The sequence below is a fragment of the Dendropsophus ebraccatus genome, chromosome 3 (genome assembly GCF_027789765.1).
Source record: "Dendropsophus ebraccatus isolate aDenEbr1 chromosome 3, aDenEbr1.pat, whole genome shotgun sequence".
Classification (NCBI taxonomy): domain Eukaryota; kingdom Metazoa; phylum Chordata; class Amphibia; order Anura; family Hylidae; genus Dendropsophus; species Dendropsophus ebraccatus.
Window position 1 is genome coordinate 9,170,629 of NC_091456.1, and position 24,102 is coordinate 9,194,730.

General features: G+C 42.1%; 2 protein-coding genes across 7 annotated transcripts; one reads left to right on the forward strand and one right to left on the reverse strand.

The window, feature by feature from the left end:
- Positions 1 to 8,182: 8,182 nt before the first annotated feature.
- SNRNP35 (small nuclear ribonucleoprotein U11/U12 subunit 35) lies at positions 8,183 to 12,642 on the reverse strand. Of its 3 annotated transcripts, none has more exons than XM_069960819.1 (2): positions 12,499 to 12,642; positions 8,183 to 9,460 (listed from the first exon to the last, which is right to left on the reverse strand). In XM_069960819.1, the coding sequence occupies exon 2, from the start codon at positions 9,455 to 9,457 to the stop codon at positions 8,693 to 8,695; it is 765 nt and encodes a 254-aa protein (XP_069816920.1). In that variant the 5' UTR covers positions 9,458 to 9,460; positions 12,499 to 12,642; the 3' UTR covers positions 8,183 to 8,692. The 3 variants fall into 3 exon arrangements, with proteins under 3 accessions (XP_069816920.1, XP_069816922.1, XP_069816921.1); XM_069960821.1 differs by lacking the exon at positions 12,499 to 12,642 and adding an exon at positions 12,458 to 12,480; XM_069960820.1 differs by lacking the exon at positions 12,499 to 12,642 and adding an exon at positions 12,433 to 12,457.
- Positions 12,643 to 12,739: 97 nt separating this feature from the next.
- On the forward strand, positions 12,740 to 21,149 carry RILPL2 (Rab interacting lysosomal protein like 2). 4 transcript variants are annotated; one of them, XM_069960824.1, is made up of 6 exons: positions 12,740 to 12,910; positions 13,379 to 13,503; positions 17,117 to 17,440; positions 18,350 to 18,501; positions 19,383 to 19,493; positions 20,519 to 21,149. In XM_069960824.1, exons 3-6 carry the CDS (start codon positions 17,135 to 17,137, stop codon positions 20,541 to 20,543), a joined length of 594 nt encoding a protein of 197 aa, XP_069816925.1. In that variant the 5' UTR covers positions 12,740 to 12,910; positions 13,379 to 13,503; positions 17,117 to 17,134; the 3' UTR covers positions 20,544 to 21,149. The 4 variants fall into 4 exon arrangements, with proteins under 4 accessions (XP_069816925.1, XP_069816928.1, XP_069816926.1 ...); XM_069960827.1 differs by having other exon boundaries at positions 13,382 to 13,503; XM_069960825.1 differs by having other exon boundaries at positions 13,417 to 13,503.
- Positions 21,150 to 24,102: the final 2,953 nt, after the last annotated feature.

Here is a 24,102-nt window from a genome sequence, read left to right on the forward strand (position 1 = left end):
CCCCCCCCCCCCCCCCCGTTATATTGTTCAAATTTAAACGATAATAGTCCTGTGTAATTGCAGGCAATGATCGAAAAATCGTTCGTGTGTCGTTGATCGTTAATTTAGATCTGACCCTAAAATCATCGTTAATCGTTCGCTATAATTCCACTTTTTTTTTTCTAATTGTTCATGTGTAATAGAGTGAACGATTTCAGGTTAACGATAAACAATCTCATTTGTGATCGTTTGTCGTTAAAAATCGCTCCGTGTAATGCTGCGTTTACACGGAACAATTATCGTTCGAATTATCGCAATAACGATCGGATTTGAGCGATAATCGTTCCGTGTAAACGCAGCAAACGATCAAGTGAGGAGCGAGAAATTGTTTATTTTGATCTTTCAACATGTTCTCAAATCGTCTAAAATTTGCAGATCGCTTCGTGTAAACAGTCTTTCAAAGATTCACCCTATGTGTGAGATGGGCTTAAGCGATCTTAAAAACGATCGCAATAACGATTTTGTTTTACAAATTTTCTAACGACTTATTTGTCTAAACGCTGATTGTTATAAAAAACCAAATCGTTGCTTCAAAATCGTTAAACGATCGATTGGGCGAATTATCGCTCCGTGTAAACACAGCATAAAAAGACCATAACATGGAGCGACTTTTAACAACGAACGATTTTATCTTTATAACAATCAGTGTTTAGATGAAGAGATAAATCGTTTTTGTTATTGCGTTCGTTTTAAGATCGCTTAAGCCCATCTCACACATAAAGTGAATTGGTGCAAGACTGTTTACATGAAACTGTCTGCGAATTTTCAGCGAACGACTAACGATGATTTGAGAACATTTGAAAGATCAAAATGAACGATTTCTCGCTCGTCGCTTGATTGTTCGCTGTATTTATACGAGCCGATTATCGCTCAAATGCGATCGTTTTTGTGAAAATTCAAACTATAATCACGCCGTGTAATAGGACTCTAACGGCCCTTAGTCTCCAGGAGGGGGGGGGGGGGTGATTCAATCTGGGGGAATACCCCTTTAAGACTAAATACTAATGGTGCGTTTACACAGGCAGATTTATCTGACAGATTTTTGAAGCCAAAGCCAGGCACAGACCATAAACAGGGAACAGGTCATAAAGGAAAGACTGAGATTTCTCCTCTTTTCAAATCCATTCCTGGTTTTGGTTTCCAAAATCTGTCAGATAAATCTGCCTGTGTAAACGCACCATAAGATGTGAACCCAGATTAATTGGCTTTATTACACCAGCAAATACGAGCACCAATTAAGCTCAGAAGAACCTTTCAGATAACGTTGGATTGTTTAGTTGGCCGTTCGGTTCTCTGTATAGATGGAGGGATGAGCTGCCACTTATGAGGATTTTTAGCCGCTCCTAATCCTGTCAATCAGCCGATTAACTGATGATTATTTACTGATAACTGTGTCTGTTACAATTATCACCTTGTGTAATGGTGCGTTTACACAAACAGATTTATCTGACAGATTCTGGAAGCCAAAGCCAGGAATGGATTTGAAAAGAGGAGAAATCTCAGTCTTTCCTTTATGACCCGTTCCCTGTTTATAGTCTGTTCCTGGCTTTGGCTTCAAAAATCTGTCAGATAAATCTGTCTGTGTAAACGCACCATAATACAGCCGTCGTATTGATGTGATTGCAGGTTAAAAGTATAGTAACCCAGAATACGGAGATGCAGATATGGATTGGGCAGCACAACGCTACAGAGAGCCATGTGCAATAGACAGCTTCCTATAATCGTAATAAAAGTACAAAAAACAAACAAATAAAAAAAACGATATTAACACGGGGTCAGGACTTTAAGGAAGCTTTGTTAAAATGTACCTGTTGCAATTTTTTTTTCTTTTTAAGAAATCAACAGGGGTTGTGATCACAAGCAGTTTTGCATTATACTCGCTTTATTTCTATTGTTTTTTTCGTTTTCTATGTTTAAATCAACATTATCCATAAGACCAAACTGCGCTCCATGCTCCCTCCATGCTGATATCTGGTCTTTTCTCTGTTAAAAAAACAAACAAAAAAAAAACACCTGTTCATCATACAGGCTGTATATCAGCTGAGGGCAATTAACTTAAACTTCGTATATTTAGCAAAAGTTAATAATATAATATCAGCTCTGCAGCTTACCAGGAGACAATGCTCTTTGTTATGTTTTGTTATTTTCGTCAGTATAACGTCACTGTGTGGTTACAGAGGTTTTGGTGCTGTGTGACAGGAGAGCTGAACATACAATGCGAGCTCTCCCAGGATTCTCTGCTGCTGAATGTGGACGTGCAGCAGCTGTATACATGCTCAGTGAAGGGAGACACCTAGTGGCCATATAAATATAACATTGATTTAAACAGAAAAGTAGAAAAAAAAAGAGTATATTGTAAAACTGCTTTTGATCTTAACCCATTGATTTCTTTAAAAAAAAAAAAAAAAAACAAGAAAGGAAAAACTGCGGCAGCATCTCTTCAAAGCACTACCCCTTATACCAAACCATTCATGGAAAACTACAAGCACAAGTTTTTAGTAGTGTTTTACACCGGCCTGTGGGCTGACAGTGACTTCCCCCTTACATGCAATACAGACGTCTTCTATAATACCTATGGTGTATGGAATGTCGGGTAGGGAAATGCCTTCTAATTCTCTCTACATGGGGAGAATACAATGAGGTTCTCTTAGTGATACTGACTGGTTTCTTCAGATGCTAAAACCATTAACCCTCTGGCTGCCATAGGTCGCAGCTCTCTTTTGTAGTGCTTTATTTTTCTAACTGCCCCATTGCTTGCAATAGGTCTCCTCTGCACTATAGATTTAGTGTTTTACTATTTGTTACATCTTTTATGAGACATTTCTGATTTCTGCTCTGATGTAAATGAGGTGAAACTGTGAAACTGATAAAAAAAAATGTTTCCTTCAAATCAACTGGTGTCAGAAAGTTAAAAAGAGCTGCTGCCATATGTCCTGCAGGAAGTGGTGTATTCTCTCCAGTGTAACACAGTGCTCTCTGCTGCCACCTCTGTCCATGTCAGGAACTGTCCAGAGCAGCAGCAAATCCCCATAGAAAACCTCTCCTGCTCTGGACAGAGGTGGCAGCAGAGAGCACTGTGTCAGACTGGAAAGAATACACCACTTCCTGCAGGACATACAGCAGCTGATAAGTGCTGGAAGACTGGAGATTTTTTAAATAGAAGTCATTTACAAACCTATATAACTTTCTGGTACCAGTTGATTTGAAAACTTTTTTTTTTCCCTGCTTGAGTACCTCTTTAACCACACCTGCTCGGGCACATCCACTGAATATTATAGATGAAAGACCGATGTCAAACTAATCTATATAGTACCGTATAATGTATTATTTAGGTGTGGTATCCAGCTGCTCTATCAAGTATTTCAGCAGATCAAAGAAGGAAATACTGGCCACCTTTTCCAACTTGTTGCCCCATGTCACAGCCGGCAATGGGTTAAAGGTGGATAAAGCACAAATACTGACTATAATACTACATTCTCCAGGCAATAACAGCTACTTATTATGCAAGAGCCAGACGGACGGCTAGGAGCTGAACACTGGAATAGTTATTTTAAAATGGGTTGTATAACAAAAATGTTTTTCTTTCAAATCAACTGGTGCTAAAGATTTGTAATTTACTTCTATTAAAAAATCTACTGTCTTCCAGTACTTATCAGCTGCTGTATGACCTGCAGTAAGTGGTGTATTCTTTCCAGTTTGACACAGTGCTCTCTGCTGCCACCTCTGTCCATGTCAGGAACTGAGCAGGAGAGGTTTTCTATGGGGATTTGCTGCTGCTCTGGACAGTTCCTGACATGGACAGAGAGCACTGTGTCAGGCTGGAAAGAATACACCACTTACTGCAGGACATACAGCAGCTGATAAGTACTGGAAGACTGGAGATTTTTCTAATAGAAGTAAATTCTCCGGAACTTTTTGGCACCAATTGATTTAAAAGAAAAAAAAAATTGGTGAACAACCCCTTTAAGAGAAGGGCTTCCAGCTTTCTAATATGAAAAGTATTTTTAAGTATAAAAACGACAAAGCCGTGTCCAAAGACGTAGTTTTCTTTGTATTGGTCGACGTCCATAATGCCATGTATCTACATATTGTTTCTACATCAGTATTACAGATCCGTCATTGTGATGGGCTATCTTTATAGAAAAGGAATCGAATAACACAGCAGCCATCTTGAAAGGCCTGTGTATGTTACACCCACGCTATAGACTTCATTGGGACTTTTCCATCAGCAATGTGGAAGGAAGTAGTGCATGCGGCTCTTATAGAATACATGCATATTCAATGAACCAATGTGAATAGCTACATGGATTAGCATCACCTCTGTATTACAGAGAGCAACCAGCGACCATCCCACGTGGGGGTCTGTTGACTTTCTCTTGATGGATGACATCTGGGGAGGGAACAGTGGGGAAAATAACAATATAACCTTGTCTTATCCTTTTGTTCATCTGAAATAAACCATCACCAGAGGTGTCTGGCAGCAGCTTTCTCCCCATTCAGAACACATGCTTACTGGGCCAAGCCGAGTGTATGTCTATTGGGTGATCCGAAGATCTTAAATCTATGAAAGCTTAACGTGTAACAGTCATTTACATTTTCTTTTTGCAGAAATCAAAAGTACAAGCGATTTTAAGAAACTCTGTAATAGGTTTTATTAGGGGAAAAAGCCTCTTTCTGTACTCAAAAAGCTGTTTCCCATCTCACATCTTATCTGAAAATTATCATGGAAGGCCATTCTCATTACAGAGGAGCAAAGTGAAGACAGGTTCTGCTGAGTCCATTATAACTTATGGAGAGGGATGAGTGAGCAGGAAGAGGAGACAAGCAGCTGTGCAGTTTGGAGACTGTCTGGCCACGCTGATTCACAGTTCTGAAAGGTCACTGCTGGTCTGGGAACTTGGTGAGGGAAGATTTCAGGATGTTGTTTTGTGCAGGGCTGCCTTTTCTCCTCTCCGTGCTGAATCATCCCCCTCGGCCCCTCGCCTCTCCATAGACCATAATGGACACAGAAATCCTGCTTCTTCTGAAGTAAGGGGGGGGGGGAGGTTTTGACATTTGAGCTGAACCATCTGACCATGTGTATGGCGGCTTCACAAAGCTCCAGATGGCAAATGTTGGGAGAGAAAAGGATGTGGCGTGTTGGATGTACAGAAGCCCCTGGCCGTCAGCTGTCGTCTTTGTATGCTCCCGACACACATCAAGTAGAGTTCTGCTTAATTTATTGGTACAATTGGTGCAGTATATACAGGAGGACGCGTTTCGGCTACATAGCCTTCATCAGCTCATCTAGCCAAAACGCGTCCTCCTGCATATACTGCACCAATAAATTAAGCAGAACTCTACTTGATGTGTGCCGGGATCCTACCACGAGCACCATCAGCCTAACAGAGTGCCGTCTTCTACAACTATACTACGTCTTTGTATGCTCGGCTTATTTCTGCAGTACTTCCCCCAAACCCATGCAATGTATGCAGAGTTTGCTGCGGATTTCATGCTATATACATTGAGTAATGAAATTCCATGCCGTTCTCCAACAAAATGAGCCGGCTGCTGTGTGATCTCGACCACGATCGGTTTTCATATTCATCATTGTAGAAAAATTAAAATGGCTACTGTAAAAAAAAAACCCTTTTGTTTCAGCGTCGAGTCAAATGTGTTTTGATCAGGAGAACAAATCGGGAAGAGTTTGAGTGCAGCGCATTCACTCTAGACTGTCACATGACCTAGATGGACTTTCATTGTCAGTCTATGGCAGGGATGGGGAACCTTTGGCCCTCCAGCTGTTGCAAAACTACAATTCCCATCATGCCAAGCTGGGAAGAACCAGTTTTCATTGTGCCTATAAATTCTAGACATATGCAAAGCATTGAGTTTGCCATAACGTTTTACAATACTAACAGAACTGTATAAAAAAAAAAAAGTTAAAGTTTTTCAGTTTTATTCTTGTGTTTCTAGACACTGGATGGTGTATTCCCATGATGTGCAATGTAATCTGCTCCATGAATACAAGTGGATACTGTTGTTTGGACATTACCAACACAAAGTTTGAAGTGGAAGAAAATAAAGGGACATTAACAGCAAATATAAGAACTGTCAATGTTATTTAGTTATATGTCCTTAGCCTCTGTGTGTGTGTATATCAGTCTGAATGGGCTGTGCGGTGTATATGTGAGCGCAAGGAAGAAGTTGTGCTCTTCTGATCCTTGATTTTAGGCCCCATGCACACGTCCATGTCCGGTTTTACGGTCAGAAAATACTGATCAGGAAGTCTTTCAGAAATGAATAATTCCTGACTGCAAAAACGGATTTAAAGTGTACCTGTTGGGGTTTTTTTGGTTTTTTTTGCAGAAATTAATAGTACCGACGATTTTAAGAAACATTGTAATTGGGTTCTTTAGCCGAAAAATGCATTTTTATCATAAAAAAGCAGTTTAAGGCTCTTTACCCGGTCTTCATTGTTCTCAATAGAGAGAGGAGGGGTGGAGAGTGATGAGGCACCAAAACAGGACAACAAAGAGTTAATTTACAGCTACATCACTGGGGTATCTTCTCTTAAGTCAGCACTGACCTCTGAATACCAGCTTTCACACAGCTCCCTCCTTCATAGAACAGACGGGGGCATGTCTAATGCAACAAGACACAATTTCCTGATACTGAGCAGTGGATGAGTGAGAGGAGGGGGGGGTACCTAGGGAAAGTCTTTGAATGCAGATAATGGCAGATTTGCCTAATAAACCCAATTACAGTTTCCTAAAATTGCCTGTATTATTGATTTCTGTAAAACAAAAAATACGACAGTGACTCCTTTAAAAAGCGCCATACTCACCTACTGCACGGCTGCAGAGATGCCCTCCTCTGGCTACTTCCTATCAGTTCCTGCTCTGCAAATGCGCTCCTGATTAGAAGGACCCCACAGTACTTGTGCAGGTGCTAGCACTGGTTCAGGCCGGCTTACAGCGCATCTGGAAATCCATCAGTTTCTAGATGTGCATCCAGAGCTATCCAGAATTCCAGATACTGCCAAAGGATTCTAATAGGACCCACTCTGTATGTGTCAGGCCTATTTTCCAGAATAGACATCCTTCAGGAAAAATCCAGCTGGGTTTTCGTGCCCAGTATAACCCTATGGGTCAGGAAATGGATCTGGATTTCCTGATCTAAAAATGTATCCAGATTTCTTAACATGTGTATGGGGCCCTCCAGGGGACTTTCATACATCAGCGGCCAAACCAGGAAAATTAAGGGAAACATCGGTCAGGATATCTTCATGTGGCACAATCAAGAATGGCTAGAACATATAAAAGTCGTACAATAATGAAAACTACACCACCCAAGTTAAAGATTTTATATAAACCTTTTTCTATATACAAATCCCCTTAAGGTGCTATAGTATTGGCAGCCAGTCCTTTATATACATAAATAATAATACATAATGAGAAACACAATCAGCAAGAACCGTCAATATTTACATCAATAACATTTGTTAAACCGGAAATCGGCTCATTTTTGTTTTGCACATTCAACACATAGTTGTAATACACACAGTATAAAAGTAAGTGAACCCTGTGGAATTACCTGGATTCCTGTTTGATTACTAATAAAATGTGATCTGATATCCAAGTCACACCTGTGGATTGACAATCTAACTAAAGTGATAACAGACAGATGGACTGATCATGATTTTTATGGAGTACAAAAGCGTCCTCACCACGGTTAGGATTGTGGTGCTGATGTGCTTTTTCCTCCATAGCGCTCTGCATTTGTGTTATAACACATATCCAGGTTGTAAAAGTGGATTTTTCAGCATGAATGCACAATGTCAGGACAACACCAAAACCTTGTCCCAACTGTGACGCATGGCAGAGAGGCCATATTGGTTCAGAGCTGCTTTACTGCCTGGACACCACCTGGCCATAAATGAATTTAAGGGTGCAGTAAGAAGGGTAGCCGTCCAGCAGGCACAGGAAATATCTGGTGGAGGTCATCACTGCCAAGGTTGATCCAGTTTCGTCAAGGGGTATTCCGCTCAAGTAAAATCATGTTGAATTACCCCCCCCCCCCCCCTCCTGGAGACTTACAATTTGTTTCATAATTATTACCTTTTCAGTCTCCTTCCCCCAGTTCTGAGCTGCTGCTTTCTGCTGAAGTCACAGAAAAATGTGTGCAAGCTTTTCTCTCCATCTCTCCCTCCCTTTCTGGTCTCCTCAAGTAATTAGTGTCATTTGCCAGCGGTCTCTGCACTCCGTAATGCTTGTCAGATTAACCCTCCCAGCATCACAGAGTGTAGAAACAGCCGGCCAGGGAGCCAATTACATGAGCTGTCATGGACAGGAGTGAAAGACTGAAAGAACACCTCACACAGTTTTCTGTGTCTTTAGCAGAAAGCTGCAGGATCAGAACTGGGGGAAGGAGACTGAATAGATAACAACAAGAATGGAAAGAATTGTTAGTCTCCATGAGGGAGGATGATTCAATATGTATTTTACTGAGCGCAATACCCCTTTAAATTCACTTTTTCTCCCTGAGACAACCGATTGTAAGTCATAAGTTAGATTGCATTTGTGACTACCAAACCACAATTTATTACAAATCCACATAATCCCAAAGGGTTCACAAATTTTTTTTCCTTGCAGCTATATAACATATATGTTCTTTATTTTCTGTAATCTCGTTCTCGGCTTCTCTCTCTTTTGCTCTCTCTTCTTCTCCTGTCTCTGTCCTCTCTCTGAGAGTCTCTGTTCCTTTCCTCTCTGGGATGTCTCTCTGTAGTATGTTCTCTGTCAGGACTGTGTGGCCGTCTGCTCTCTCTTCCTCTCTCTCTCTTCGCTCTCCAGTCATAAGACCGTTCTCTGGAGCGTGACCGCTGTCTCTTTTCTCCATAGCCTTCTAATCGACTGTTACCGGGGAACATTGGCAGATTTATTGGCTTTCTAAATGGTCTATCGCGCCCGCCAAACCTGAGCTGCCCCGACTCCTTTTTACCTCCAAATCCACCTCCTAACCTGCGTGGGATCCATCCTTTCAGGACTCTTTCCAGTTCATAATCCACAAAGATTTCCCGCTGATCTATCACCAGTCTGTAGGCGTCCCTGTACGCTTTCTTTATAGCACTCTCCTGTTTATATTCGATGAATGCGTAACCCTTAGAAAAGCCAGTGATGAAGTCTTTAACCAGTCGGATCCTCTGGATGTCTCCATACCGAGAGAAGACTTCTTTTAGTTTTTCTTCCGTTGTTTGCTGGCTTAAGCGAGACACAAACAAGGTCAGCTGGGGGTCCCCGACCACTCCTTTATTGGGGACGTAACGGGCCAACATTGCCCGAAGCACGGCACGATCGTGAGGTTCTTCATCTGTGCCGTCAATACTTCCAGCTTTAAGCGGATCGTATTCCTTGGCTAAAGGCGTCCATTCATTCATTTTCTAAAAGAAAGAAAGAAATAATTTATATATATGAGAAATATCAGAATGATTTAAAGGGGAGCTCAGGTGAAAATCTCTTTCAATCCAACTGGTTTCAGAAACTTAAATAGATTTGAAATTTACTTCTATTTAAAATTCCCCAGTCTTCCAGTACTTATCAGCTGCTGTATTGTCCTGCAGGAAGTTGTGTATTCTTTCCAGTCTGACACAGTGCTCTCTGTCCATCTCAGGAATTGTTTAGAGCCGCAGCAAATCCCCATGGAAAACCTCTCTTGCTCTGGACAGTTCCTGACATGGACAGAGGTGGCAGAAGAGAGCACTGTGTCAGACTGGATAGAATACACCACTTCCTGCAGGACATACAGCAGCTGATAAGCACTGGAAGACTGGAGATTTTTAAATAGAAGGAAATAAAAAATCTATATAGCTTTCTAAAACCAGTTGATCTGAAAGAAAGATTCTTGCTGGAGTACATGGCTTTTTTTTTATTACAATTAAATTTAATGTCAAACATTTTGATTGGTCAGGGTCCCACTTTACTCCCTGTCTCATGTTGCCCTCCTGTTTTACTGGACACCCCTAAAGCGAGTGTAATGGGGCCATCTAATGAAGATGGATGAAGATAGTTTCCACAGACTTTGCCTCACTCATTCTGCTGATTGTTGGGGTTGGAGGGGGGGGGGGGGGGGGGGGGGGGGGGGGGGGGGGGGGGGGGGGGGGGGGGGGGGGGGGGGGGGGGGGGGGGGGGGGGGGGGGGGGGGGGGGGGGGGGGGGGGGGGGGGGGGGGGGGGGGGGGGGGGGGGGGGGGGGGGGGGGGGGGTCACCGACACAGAGTTTTCTAAAACTTTTTTTTTTTTAAGTAGAGGTCCTGCGAAAATTTTTATTAAATTATTGTATTGTCCCCCAAAAGCTATACAAATCCCCAATATACACTTATTATGGCAAATGCTTATAAAGTGCTTTTTTTCCCTGCACTTACTACTGCATCAAGGCTTCACTTCCTGGATAACATGGTGATGTCACTTCCTGGATAACATGGGGATGTCACTTCCTGGATAACATGGGGACGTCACGACCCGACTCCCACCCTTAGTGGGAGGAAACCCCAGCCTCTCTATGATAGGGTTCCATTGATTCTAATGGAGTCACGTCATGGAGGGGCTGGGGTTTCCTCCCACTAAGGGTGGGTCGGCCGCCTCCAGTGCTTCCGCCTGGGCCTGGTGGTACAGTCACTTTAATAAAAAATGTTGCCAGACTTTTCCTTCAAGTTCTCAGGACAGACAGTCAATATCTGATCATTGGGGTCCAACACCCACCATCCCAGCTGTTCACCACAGACACAGAACCCACATATACAGTAAGGTAAAAATAATTGGATGCAGATGGCTCCGTACATTGTGTAGTGGCCATGCTGGCTTACTGCAGCGCCCATTGAAGTGAATGGGGGTTATATCCCACTATCCAGACTGTGGCAATAGTCACTTATCCTATAGCTGGTGAATAGCACACTGGCCATGCATACATACTGGTCCTCTGCTCACTTGGGGTGCAGGAGACCCCCATTATTCTGGTCAGTGGGGGTCCCAGCAGCCAGACCCCCCAAGGTGACCCCTTCAAGCTGCCATAGACCAGTAAGTACAGAGGCTTCTGCTTCCATGTCCTATTGCTGAGCTGATGATTTCATTGATAAGTCTACAGAATAGTGATGGGTAGTTCGTGAGTGATTAGTTCAAAATGAACTAATCTTCAGAGTGAACTAGTTCATCTAGTTCACCATCCTGACAGAGATTAGTTCTTTATGAACTAAACAGAAAGTGGGAGGAGCCAGTGATCCCTCATCCAGCTCCAGGAAACAAGCTCCCTGCTCTCACACTTGCTCTATAGTTCCTGATGCTGTAAAATAAGGGAGTAAAACACTATACCGCACACATCACATACAAATATAATAGTAATAATATTAATAACATTGAGATTGCACAGTAGACAGACACAGCCCATATGTGTGTATGAGAGAGAGAGAGAGAGAGAGAGAGAGAGAGTTTCTATATGTGGTTCACGTCCCTCACCAGTCTTTGGGATTAGATCAGCCTCCTGGAGCCTAGAAGATCAGTCTTGCTAATATCTTTACCCCCCGGCTCCTGTTCTGTACTCAAAATGGTGGCTGCTGATCTGCTTCTCAGCTCCCTCATACACATTCATTATGAGTCAGTACTCTACACTACCACAGGGGGCAGTGCTGGGCTCAGTGATATGCATCACATTGAACTAGACCTGATTCCTGATTCACTCTCAAACCATTTGGTTCAGCAGTTCATCTAGTTCACAGGTCACATGATGCCTCTCCCGATCAGCTCCTCATAGGATATGGCTGGAGAATCAGCAGGCTGTTTTAGAGGAAGATTTTCTTTGCCCCCATAGCAACCAATCACGGCTCAGCTTTCTGATATTGCTCTGGCAAGTGAGAGAACTGGAGAATGATGAAAGTTAAAACATTTTTAAAGCTTTCCAGTACTTATCAGTTGCTGTATGCCCCACATGAAGTCATGTAATCTTCCCAGTCTGACACAGAGCTCCTTGCAACATGACATTCTGTGGGACATACAGCAGCTGATAAGTACTGGGAGGCTTGAATATTAAAAAAAAGAAAATTACTAACTTGAATAAATAACTTTTGAATTTATTTTCTCCAGAGTACCCCTTTAACAAAAGTTTGTTATATAATGATCAGATTTATTAACTATATCTGATCATTTTAACAGACTATAACTCCTCCTAGGAGCCGGAGCTTCTGTGTAATGAACTACAACTGTTCAATATCTTCTCAGCAGAATCCAGAGAAATACTGAACTAAATGAACTCATCTTTTGAACTAATCTTTTCAGTGAACTAATCACCAAAACGAACTAGATTTCCCATCACTACTACAGAATAATCAGGGTGCGCCTATAAGCAGACAGGACATGGCACAATACATTGTATTATTAACCCTCGCATCACCAGGCTAGCAGCAAATTAACAGGCAGGCATAACGTCATTACCGTAAATGGAGAAATACCCGGATGGCGTGAAGATGAAGAGCTTGACTGACAGGCGGCGGCCTCGTGCACACGGTGCGTATTGTACTGAACGATGCTTCACAACTGAAGTCAGCATCTCAACCGAACAGACTATAGTGCGGCGCGGGCTGATAACGTTGACCAATCGGAGCGCTCGCTTTCCCGCCACGAACGCACTTATTGGCTGCCTCATCCCGAGGCTTGGAGCGCCGACGTCACACGGGCGCGCCGTATAGATTGGGTTGGTCTGCCCTGAGGGAGTGGAGTGGGGAATGCCGTCACCATGACAACCGGCAGCGAAGTCACCTGCTGAGCGAGCGAGAAGAAAGTGACTTGAGGAAGTGACCAAAGTGGGGACAGACCGGAGGAGGCCTCGGCTGCTGCGACATTCGTGGTGAGCGACTTATGCTTAATTCTCCAATATTATATTATCTGCCTGGAGTGTGGAGAACCTGCCCGATCCCACACAGCGGGATTCTGCCTAATGTCTGTGTGTGTATATGTCTGTATATAGCACTTTATGCGGTTTTTTTTTTTCAATTATTACATTTTAGTACATACATGTTTTTTGTTGTTGTTTTTATTGTTGCCTTTTGCTTTTTTCCTATTGCAAGTCATGTGACTCATTGATCACGTGATTCAAGGATTTCTCTTCAGCCCCCCCCCCCCCCCCTCTTTGCTCCCCAATAAATAATCAAAAATTTTACCAAAAAAACCTAAATCCACCTGTTAATTACCAGCCGGGATACAGCACCGTTCCCACATAATGATAGACACACAAATAACATACCGCCATACCTGTAGCTGCACCGTAACGACTGACGTTATCCGGTGAATTGATCGCTCTTTTTTCCAAACGCAGCAGATTTCTTGCCGGTCGATGACATCTTTATTTTGTAGCACCAGATTCCCCTTCTACACGTAAGGCTGCAATCACACACCGCAGTTTTTGGAACTGTGTGCCAGAACCAGAAGAGGATCCAACAGGTAAGAGAAACACACCTCCTCCCTTTATAGTTTACATCCCATTTTAATCCACTTCTCGCTTTGGCACACAGTTCCAAAATAAGTCTTCCAGTACTTATCAGCTGCTGTATGCCCTGCAGGAAGTAGTGTATTCTCTCCAGTCTGACACAGGGCTCTCTGCTGCCACCTCTGTTCATGTCAGGAACTGTCCAGAGCAGGAGAGGTTTCTATGGGGATTTGCTGCTGCTCTGGACAGTTCCTGACATCAGGTCTACAATGAAAAACCGGGACAAAACCTATCACTGGCCCATAACCTCCTAGTGACATCTACCATATATTTACAGCATGCATTTTTTTGTATATACCTTTACGGACTGGGTGACTGTATATCAGTATAATACAATACACATGGTAGCATCAGGGCCGTGGTATCTGTCACATTGGATGGAGAAAATAGCAAAGGACGCAGTGTTGTGTTTTCTGTTAAAACGTCAGACCCCAAAACGGAGCCTGGTGTCCCTCCTTATACGTCATAGGGGTCTGTGTCCCTTGTGGGGAGTATGGGAGACCTGCCGGCTATTCCAGGAGATCTTAGGGCCCTATTACACGGGACGATTATTGTGCAAAAAATCGGTATATCATTCAAATTTAAACCATAATCGTTCCGAGCAATTGCAGGCAACGATCGAAAAATCGTTCATATGTCGTTGATTTAGATCTGAACCTAAAATTATCATTAATCGTTTGCTGTAATTCCACATTTTTTCACTAATCGTTCAGTGTAATAGCACATTGCCCATTGTTTTCCTTAGATCAGAAGGAATAAACGATCGCAATAACGATCGTAATAATGATCGTATCTACCGACCATCGTTCTGTGTAATATGGTGAACGATTTCAGGTTAACGATACACAATCTAGTCGTTAATCGTTAAAAATCTCTCTGTGTAATAGGACCCTTACTATAAAAATGCATAATTTTTGATTCTATGGTCTTATTGCCTTATATTGTATTTGGAATAGTAAATCCTACCTTCCCTCTTTTGTGTTTTGCAACCCCCCCCCCCCCCCCTCCCTGGTGAATTGTCTCTTTAACTGTGTATATTGAAGATAGTGTGAACAGAGCCCTAGCTAAGGTGTCAGACATTATTTACACACATTACCATAGCAATAGCCGCAGCAGCTGGGAGCCATCCCCTGCCCTGGATGACACGCCGGCCATTTGCTGGTTACTTTACATGATAGGAGAAGCATTTCCTCCTGTAAAGATATAAAGTAGACGTGAGACGAGTATAAACAGAGCCATTGTCTGCGGGTCATAAAGGCGACCGAAGATATATAACAATGGTTGGTCCAATGTATATTTTATCCAAACATTTAAATAGTTACCTAAAAAGTCATCATTATCGAGGCAGGTGCAGATGATTATTGGCACCAATCATGTCTGTCTGTGCCGTATAATAAATAGAATTTTCTGCATTTTTTGGAGCCAATGTAAAACGTGTCTTTGTGTTGGACTGGATTCAAGGAGTAAGGTAGCCTTCCCAAATTTAAAGTGAATATAACAACAGGTTAGACGGATCTGACCTACTGCTAGAAGCTAATAGGGCAGGTGATGGGGAGTGTGACCATACCGTTATTTAGGAGGTCCGCTACCCCAATAATGATAAAAAAAAATTTCTTCATCCGTAAATAATGCGGCTGGTGCACTGGCGGTGGTCCTGTAGGCATCAGCTCCTGCAGCACAGTGTGATGGTACTTTTACACGGAGCGATAATTCGCCCGATCGCACGATTAACGATTTTGAATGAACAATGTTTTTTTTATAACGATCAGCGTTTAGACCGAACGATACATCGTACGGAAAATTCGCTATGCAATTGTTTTGCGATCGTTTAAGCTTTAATCTCACACACAGGTGAAATCGTTGAAAGACTGTTTACACTGAACGATCTGCAAATTTTTTGCGAACGATCAACAATGATTTGAGAACACGTTGAAAGATCAAAATGAATGATTTATCGCTCGTCGTTTGATCGTTCGCTGCGTTTACACGTACGATTATCGTTCGAATTCGATCGTTATCGTGCAAATTCGAACAGTAAATCGTTCCGTGTAAAAGGACCATTAGACTATCAGAGTTACCTCATTGCACAGTTCCATTATGGATATTTATAAGCAGGTGTGCTGCAGGAGCAACTGGCGGATGGGTGCACTGGGGGATAAGGTGCTAACACCTCAAATGAAAAAAGAGAAAATGTTATCACTAAAGTGTCACTGTTGCTTAATTTTTTTTCCAGAAATCAATAGTACAGGTGATTTTAGGAAACTTTGTAACTGGGTTTATTAGCCAAAAAATGAATTTTTATCATGAGAAAGCAGTTTGAAGCTCTCCCCCTGTCTTCATTGTTTTCTATAGAGAGGGGAGAGGTGGAGGGAGATGAGGCACCAAAACAGGACAACAAAGAGTTAATTTACAGCTACATCACTGGGCTATCTCTTCTAAAATCAGCACTGACCTCTCTGACCTCTGAATAGAGGCTTTCACAAAGCTTCCGCTGTGTAATCCTTTGTTCTCTGCTAGCGACTAATCTGCCTTCTCCCCCCTTCCCTCTCCATAGGTTACAGAGGGCTCGACCGATTTAAAAGAGTCGAGATTTCCTGATAATGAGCAGTGGATGAAAGAGAGAGGGGGGGGGAGCTGGGGAAAGTCTTTTTGAATGCAGATAATGGCATATTTGCCTAATAAACCCAATCAAACTGTGCTAATGCTGCTAGGCACACACCACCACCCAATCATATTCCCTGTGTCCCTGCCCGCTATGCTTCCCCAGCCTACTGTCACCATCTCTTGGCTATATGCAAATATGGCTGAACTAGGCATCAGGCATTTATGCCGATAGGTCAACTGATTTCAGAAAGTTATATAGATTTGTAATTTACTCCTATTTAAAAATCTCAAGTCTTCCTGTACTTATCAGCTGCTGTATGTCCTGCAGGAAGTGGTGTTCCAGTCTGACATTGTGCTCTCTGCTGCCACCTCTGTCCATGTCAGAAACTGTACAGAGGAGGAGAGGTTTTCTATGGGGATTTGCTGCTGCTTTGGACAGTTCCTGACATGGACAGAGGTGGCAGAAGAGAGCACTGTGTCAGACTGGAGAGAATACACCACTTCCTGCAGGACATACAGCAGTTGATAAGTACTGGAAGACTTGAGTTTTTTTTAAATAAAACTAAATTAGAAATCTGTATAACTTTCTGAAACCAGTTGATTTAAAATAAGTCTTAACTGCCTGGTCAAAGCGCGTTTCGGAATCTGTTGGCGCTATACAAATAAATAATATTATTATTATTATTATCCTTTGACTGATTTATAAGCAGATGTCTCTGGCAGCAGCTTTCACTCTATTCCCATTCAAAGCAGGTGAACAATGGGGATGGGGATAGCTGTAGCACAAATAAGTGTTCCTATGTATACGGCCAGCTTTAGGGAAGAGAGTGGCCGAGTCTTTGTGGCCAGTGATCACCTTGTTAGTGCCCCCCACCACTACTCCACAGGATCTATGAAAGAAGAGATTGAAGTCTTTGACATCTTCTCAGATGAATGTAACATTTCACTTTATATCTTTTGCAGGAAGTTGTTGCAGGAAAAATGGATTTTGAACAAGAGGACATGTCTCCAGAAACTGCACTGGAAAAGGACCCCTTCCAGATGACGGTAGAAGACGTGTATGATATCTCCCATGTTATAGGCAGAGATCTTATGAAGATCAGCAAAGAAGCCCGCGGTGTACCTGATCTAGTGGCTGATCTTCAGTTTAAGATTGTACGTGTACTGGAGGTCCTGGAAACCCTGGTGAACCAGTCCAGCCTCGCTGCCGAAGAGATGAAGATGGAAAGGGACAATCTAAAGGGAGAGGTGGAGAGGCTGATGAGAGAATGCCCACAAGCTGCTCAGGTAGCCAAATCGTTTCGTTGACTTTATCTAAATCTTGATCACTTATTGTCAAGATTTAAAGGAGCATTCCCATCTCAAGATGCCATCCATAGGATATGAAATAACAGACTGATCAATCGCTTAGACCCCCACTATTCCGCAGGGACAATACCAGAATGTCAGAGGATATATAGTGCTCACCGCACATGTGCAGCCAGCATTTTATTCATTCTCTTTTGGGCTGACAAATATTTAAAGTGTCACTGTCGTTTAAATTCTTTTTGCAGACATCAATAGTACAGGCGATTTTAAGAAACTTTGTGATTGGGTTTATTAGCTGAAAAATGCATTTTTATCATGAAAAAGCAGTTTGAAGCTCTCCCCCCTGTCTTCATGGTTTTCTATGGAGGGGGGAGGGGTGGAGGGAGATGAGGCACCAAACAGGACAACAAAGAGTTAATTTACAGCTACATCACTGGGCTATCTCCTCTGAAGTCAGCACTGACCTCTCTGACCAGCACTACACACACCAGCTAATGACAGGACCTTGTGGATACTAAACCCTTGAGGCTGGGTTCACACTATGTATATTTGAGGCTGTATTTGTGAGGCTGTATAGCAACCAAAACCAGGAGTGGATTGAAAACACAGAAAGGCTCTGTTCACATAATGTTGTAATTGAGTGGATGGCCATCATTTAATGGCAAATATTTGCTGTTATTTTAAAACAACGGCTGTGGTATTGAAATAATGGCCGTTATTTACTGTTATATGGCGGCCATCCACTCAATTTCAACATTGTGTGAACAGATCCTTTCTGTGTTTTCAATCCACTCCTGGTTTTGGTTGCTATGAGGACCTGACATGAGGACCAAATACAGCCTCAAATATACATAGTGTGAACCCATCAATCTGTATTTTGCTTTGCAGACTGACCTTGGACCAGACAAAATGGTTATAGATCTCACAGATCCAAACCGGCCACGATTTACATTACAAGAGCTGAGGGAGGTTCTCCAGGAGCGAAATAAGCTGAAGGTTCAGCTTTTGGTCGCCCAAGATGAATTGCAGTGCTATAAAAGGTGATTTCCTGCTTCTGCCGTGAGGTTTTTAAAATTGCCCTTTTAGTAAAAAAAAAAAAATCAGTTTTACAAACTATTAAAGGGGTATTCCTCTCTAAATTACTTTTTTACTGTTCAGTTGTCAAATAACAGTTGTATATATCTGCTATAGGATGTAATTATGGCTTCTGCGCCATTTTGAATCTTTTCTATCTGATTCACCCTCCGCTGACGCTGAAAACCCGTTAGAAAGAGTCCTGTCCGTCTCACTCATTCATCTTCCTCTCTCCCTTCTAAGACGTGGATGACGTGTCCTCCATCTCTGTAGTGGGCAGGGTTATCACTTATAACTGCCCACTGAATGGATGGAGGACCCATGATCCCTGTTCTGAGATATCATGTGGCCCTGCCTTTCCCCCATATAGTGAGTATGTTTTTTAGGGCTATAGCACTATAGTTCTATAGTTTTACAGCAGAAAAAAATTCCAGAGGAATCGAGGCACTGAGGAGTGCTGGAGGAGTATAAAAAAAACTTGGGGGTGGGGTTAGGGAATTTTTTTGTAAAGTAGAAAATAAGGCTTTTAGACGGCACTTCTGTGTCTAGGGTGGTGCTCGTAGTAAGAAAAAATTCCCATAGTATTATAAAAGTTCATTCTCGGCACTCACCATCATGCTTCGTATATTTTATTATAGAAAAAATTCATCAAAAATATACAACGGCAACAGAAGGATTGACGCCGAAACGTCCTGTTGCCGTTGTATATTTGTGATGATTTTTTTTCTACAATAAAATCTATGAAGCATGATGGTGAGTGCCGAGAATGAACTTTTATAATTTTTTTTTCGTTAAAGGGCATGGGCAGAATACCCCTTTATGTAACTTGCTACATTCCTTTTTTCAGTGGCGTCATTCCTCCAACTGAGGACCACATTGTGACGTTGGAAAATGAATCTATAATCACTACTTCACCGAGGCCAAATGACCAGAAGGACAAGTCAACTATAAGACGCCTGTGAGTGATTTACTCTTCACTGTACATTCTATTGCACTTTCCATGATGGACAACCATGATCATTCCATATACCGTGTACTGGGTAACGCTGTATGCTTGAGCAGCTGTATGCGGTGTTCTCTCTCACATAATATTTTGGTAATTTCTTTGGTAATTGGAATTTAGATAGGAAAACTATAACTGCTTTGGTCCCTTTTCTATGTTTTGGACCCGCTGCTGGTTTGGCTAAAATACCGACCTCAGTAAGGACCAAAATATTGTGTGCACGCAGCCTGAGTATTACCGGGAACCTGCCAGCCCTGACAGCTGGAGCCCACCCTACCCCAGGATACAGCGTAGGATAGTTTCCCTCTCCTAGTGGTCCAATGCCCATAGGAAATCACTGGAGCAGTGGTTTCATCTGTCCTCATTTGCATAGTGAGCATGATGGCGATTTTTACACAACTGGACTGCCAGAGTAACTATCACATGCTGTAAATCCACTTATGTAGAGAAAAGAAGTTCGGGGGCACTCACCGTTAGTGATGCGTCGTCTTTATTTCATGTGCACAATAAAATACAGCAGGTACATCTGTAGCGGGCAGGACGCCGAACACTCTAACCACGAACTATGACAGCCGTTTCACGCGCATGCGCGCTTCGTCAGATCACAGCACATAACTTCTTGTACAAAAATGTAACAATGTACAAGAAGTTATTTTATATTGCATAAGAAAAAGAAAAAAAGTAAAATAAGAAAAATTTCTGAAGAGTAAAGTGTCCTGATCATTCTATTTTTTATGTTGGATTGACCAAGGAGAAGCGACTTGGTGCAGGACTATACACACACAGTGCGATTAGGCACATAATTTTCTAAATCTTTACATAAATGACAGCTGTCAGTTGGCAAGGCGTATGGCCAGCCTATCTCAGTAAATGTAAAGCCCAGATCTTTTCAGTGCATTAGCCCCTTTTTTTTTGCTAGATTTCAGACTAGATGCAGTGTGCATTGATTTGCTTATCTATTCTCTTTTCTTTACAAACAGGTTTTCTCCCTTCACACAAGACTAACAAGCACAGCAGTAATGCCAGTCTGTCTTTTTACCCAAGTATTTGTACAAGATCATAGTATGTTCGTTGTAGATTTTATATTTCAACAAACTTTGTATTTTTTAATTACAGCTTTATTAAATAGTTTATATACAAAAATATACATTGGTAGAAAGAGCCTATTAATATAGACAGTCTGTATTTGGCTGAGACTACTTGGTGGCGCAGTATGAAGATTGCAATGTCGTATTGTGACATCCAAAGATTGTCAGTGTGATTGTGATGAGTCACAAAAACATCCATCATGATGTTCATCAATGCAAGTCGTGTGCAGGCAACCCTTCTCTGATTTGGGATATAGGGGAGACCTCTCAATCTACTTTAACTGGAAAAATTATATATTGTTTGTTGAGGTTTGTAGCCACTCTTAGTATAGTATGTTGTGTGTTATTCTCGTGTTCTGACGCTGGCGAAGGATCCAGAATGTGTCATGTTCTTTTGTATTAAGCACAAATGGTAAAGTGTGCATGAATATTTACTATACATTCCTCCATAGGACAATTTTTATATTTATTCATGAACATGCTTTCTTTTTTTCTTTACTGCCAATAAAAAGTATTTTGCAGATTTTGTTCACTTTTTGGGGTATAGCAAGAATGAGGTTGTAAGAGCAATGGTGGTAAAAAAAACAAAACAAAAAAAAAAAAAGTGAAAATACAGAAACTTCAGCTTTCCCAGCATCTTGTAGTCAGGATAACGGAGGTCAACCAGCTTTCCCAGCATCTTGTACTCAGTATGATGGAGGTAACCCAGCTTTCCCAGTACCTTGTCAGTATGATGGTCACCCAGCTTTCCCAGCATCTTGTAGTCAATATGATGGAGTTTTCCCAGCATCTCGTCAGTATGATGGAGGTCACCCTGCTTTCCCAGCATCCTGTAGTCAGTATGATGGTCACCCAGCTTTCGCATCATCTTGTCAGCATAATGTGGTCACCCAGCTTTCCCATCATCTTTTAGTCAGCATAACGGAGGTCACCCACCTTTCCCAGCATCTTGCAGTAAGTATGATGGAGGTCACCTAGCTTTCCCAGCATCTTGTAGTCAGCATGATGGAGTTCTCTCAGCTTTCCCATCATCTTGTACTCAATATGTTGCTAAATGTAAGGTCCATACAATTAAAACAATATTGGGAAAATTATTTTAAAAATTCAAGACGACAAGCCACACCTCTCGTTGCCAAAGCGTCCCTGGGGAAAAAAATTCTAAATGTTGGCAATGTGGAACATGAATTGAAGCCTACAGGTTCCCTTTAAATGGCATCATTATACTGCCTCCCTTTTAAGATGCACCATAATAGTAAGCTTCCAAACATATACTCTGTATGAAGACACACTGAGCAGCAGGAAATACATCTATAGCAGGGTTTCTCAGACTACATACAGTGTATTTGGATAAACTGAGGTAAGGAACTTTGAAGTTATGTTAACAGCACTGAAAAGAATTCAATAAATACACCCCAGACAGCTACACATACATAATCATGGGAGAGATATGTGGCCTATAAACAAACTCTCTCAACAATGGTATTCAGCAAATAAAAGAAAAAAAAAAATTTTTTTTAAGTCAACTGGTTTCAGAAAGCTAGATTTGTAATTTACTTCTATTTAAAAATCTAAAATCCTCCAGTACTTATCAGCTGCTGTATGTCCTGCAGTAAGTGGTGTATTCTCTCCAGTCTGACACAGTGCTCTCTGCTGCCACCTCTGTCCATGTCAGGAACTGTCCAGAGCAGCAGCAAATCCCCATAGAAAACCTCTCCTGCTCTGGACAGTTCCTGACATGGACAGAGGGGGCAGCAGAGAGCAGTGTGTCAGACTGGAGAGAATACACCACTTACTACAGGAAAGACTGGAGATTTTTAAATAGAAGTAAATTACAAATCTGTATAACATTCTAAAAGCAGTTGATTTGTTGCTGGAGTACTAAGTTAATACTCATTACTGAATTTTACGGGAGTCACGTGATTATATCATGTGCAGCAAGATGGCGTCCACACATTGTGCTTAGTGGAGGATAGGCGATGTGGACATGGATTGGGAACCAGATTAAGGTATATTGAGTTCTTACTTCATATAGATTTCATAGCATTGTGTTTTTCCACTTTTTCTTTAGTAATACTTTGGAATAATCATGAATTACATACAGTGAGCGTAGTCCTAGACACCTGGACAGAACGCATGGGAAGAGCAGTAGGAACATATTTGATTGACATTTTTGTCTGGCACTTTATCATTGTTATATGGTTTTATGGGGGTGAACAGGGTTACACTGGGACCAGTGATAAATATATGCCTTTAAGTGTTTTTAAAGGAATTGTGTTATAATATATGAGCATGTGGGGCCCGCACAATGGTGCCTGACAGGTCAGCCAGGACAGTCCCCAGCAGCTTCTCCACACTTGAATAATAGATCTCTCTATTCACAGCCAGTGGTGGGGAGAAGAGGACAGGGGCGGCCCCAGTGACACATACCCCAATTACTGGATGGTTTTCTAAATAAATCATAGACTGCAGCAATGAGGCAGCCCGGCTCTGGCAGCATGACACCAATGATAGGTTCCCTTTAATAGCACATCCCAGGGTACTTCCTATACACATGAGGCAACAAGATATTTTCTTATCAATAAATATTTATTTTACAGAATCCTCTTTTCAATGAAATATAAAAACGTCTTTACAATGTCATATTTTACACTCACTGCAATAAAAAAAAAAAAAAAAAATCTCACTATAGCAATACTAGCCTGTATGACACCCTGCACTACATGTAAGAGTCTTAAGTGCCCTATGGCTTGTTAACATCTGTAATATCACACATCTAGATTTCTGTAGGCCCATACCGTACCTCTATATGCATTGATTTCATAGAGAAGTTTCTAGACTCCATAACAAATCATAGGCATGTTCCATTTCAGAGGTGTTCTTCCTCATAGCACTCCTAGGCTGTCCATAGACAACATAAGAGGGTATGGGGAGGGCCTGATCTTCACGGTAAGGAGCTGTACACATGCAGTATGAATTTCTGGTCAGACCCAACATGGATTCATACTGGTATTTAAAATCTTACACTAAAACAGGTGATTTTTTTTTTCCCACCACTTCTGCTATACAAACGCCTACAAAAGCACCAGAGTCGGAGATAACAGGTGGCAAACGTCACATCCCTTAGACCTGTGATCGTGGGACAAAACAGGCGATTAAAGCTATTCACATTGGTTTAAAATGGCTTGGGGCCAGCACACAAAGGGTTAAACTGCAGAACAAGGAACGGTGTATCCCAGGCTTTAGCTTTGGCTGTCCAGGCATGATGGGAATTGTAGTTCTGCAACAGCTGGAGGGCGGAAGGCTCCCTACCCCTGGTGTATCTAGACCATGGGTCTCCAAACTGCAGCCCTCCAGCTGTTGCAAAACTACATTTCCCATCATGCCTGGACAGCCAAATCCAAAGTTTTAGCTGTCCAGGCATGATGGGAGTTGTAGTTTCGCAACAGCTGAAGGGCTGCAGTTTGGAGACCCATGAT

Bases quoted from the DNA above. Each gene is read 5' to 3' on its own strand.
- SNRNP35 (XM_069960819.1), bottom strand. From the start codon at position 9,457: ATGAATGAATGGACGCCTTTAGCCAAGGAATACGATCCGCTTAAAGCT.
- RILPL2 (XM_069960824.1), top strand. From the start codon at position 17,135: ATGGATTTTGAACAAGAGGACATGTCTCCAGAAACTGCACTGGAAAAG. The intron at 17,441-18,349 runs GTAGCCAAATCG...TTTGCTTTGCAG, and splicing joins AATGCCCACAAGCTGCTCAG to ACTGACCTTGGACCAGACAA. The intron at 18,502-19,382 runs GTGATTTCCTGC...TCCTTTTTTCAG, and splicing joins GAATTGCAGTGCTATAAAAG to TGGCGTCATTCCTCCAACTG.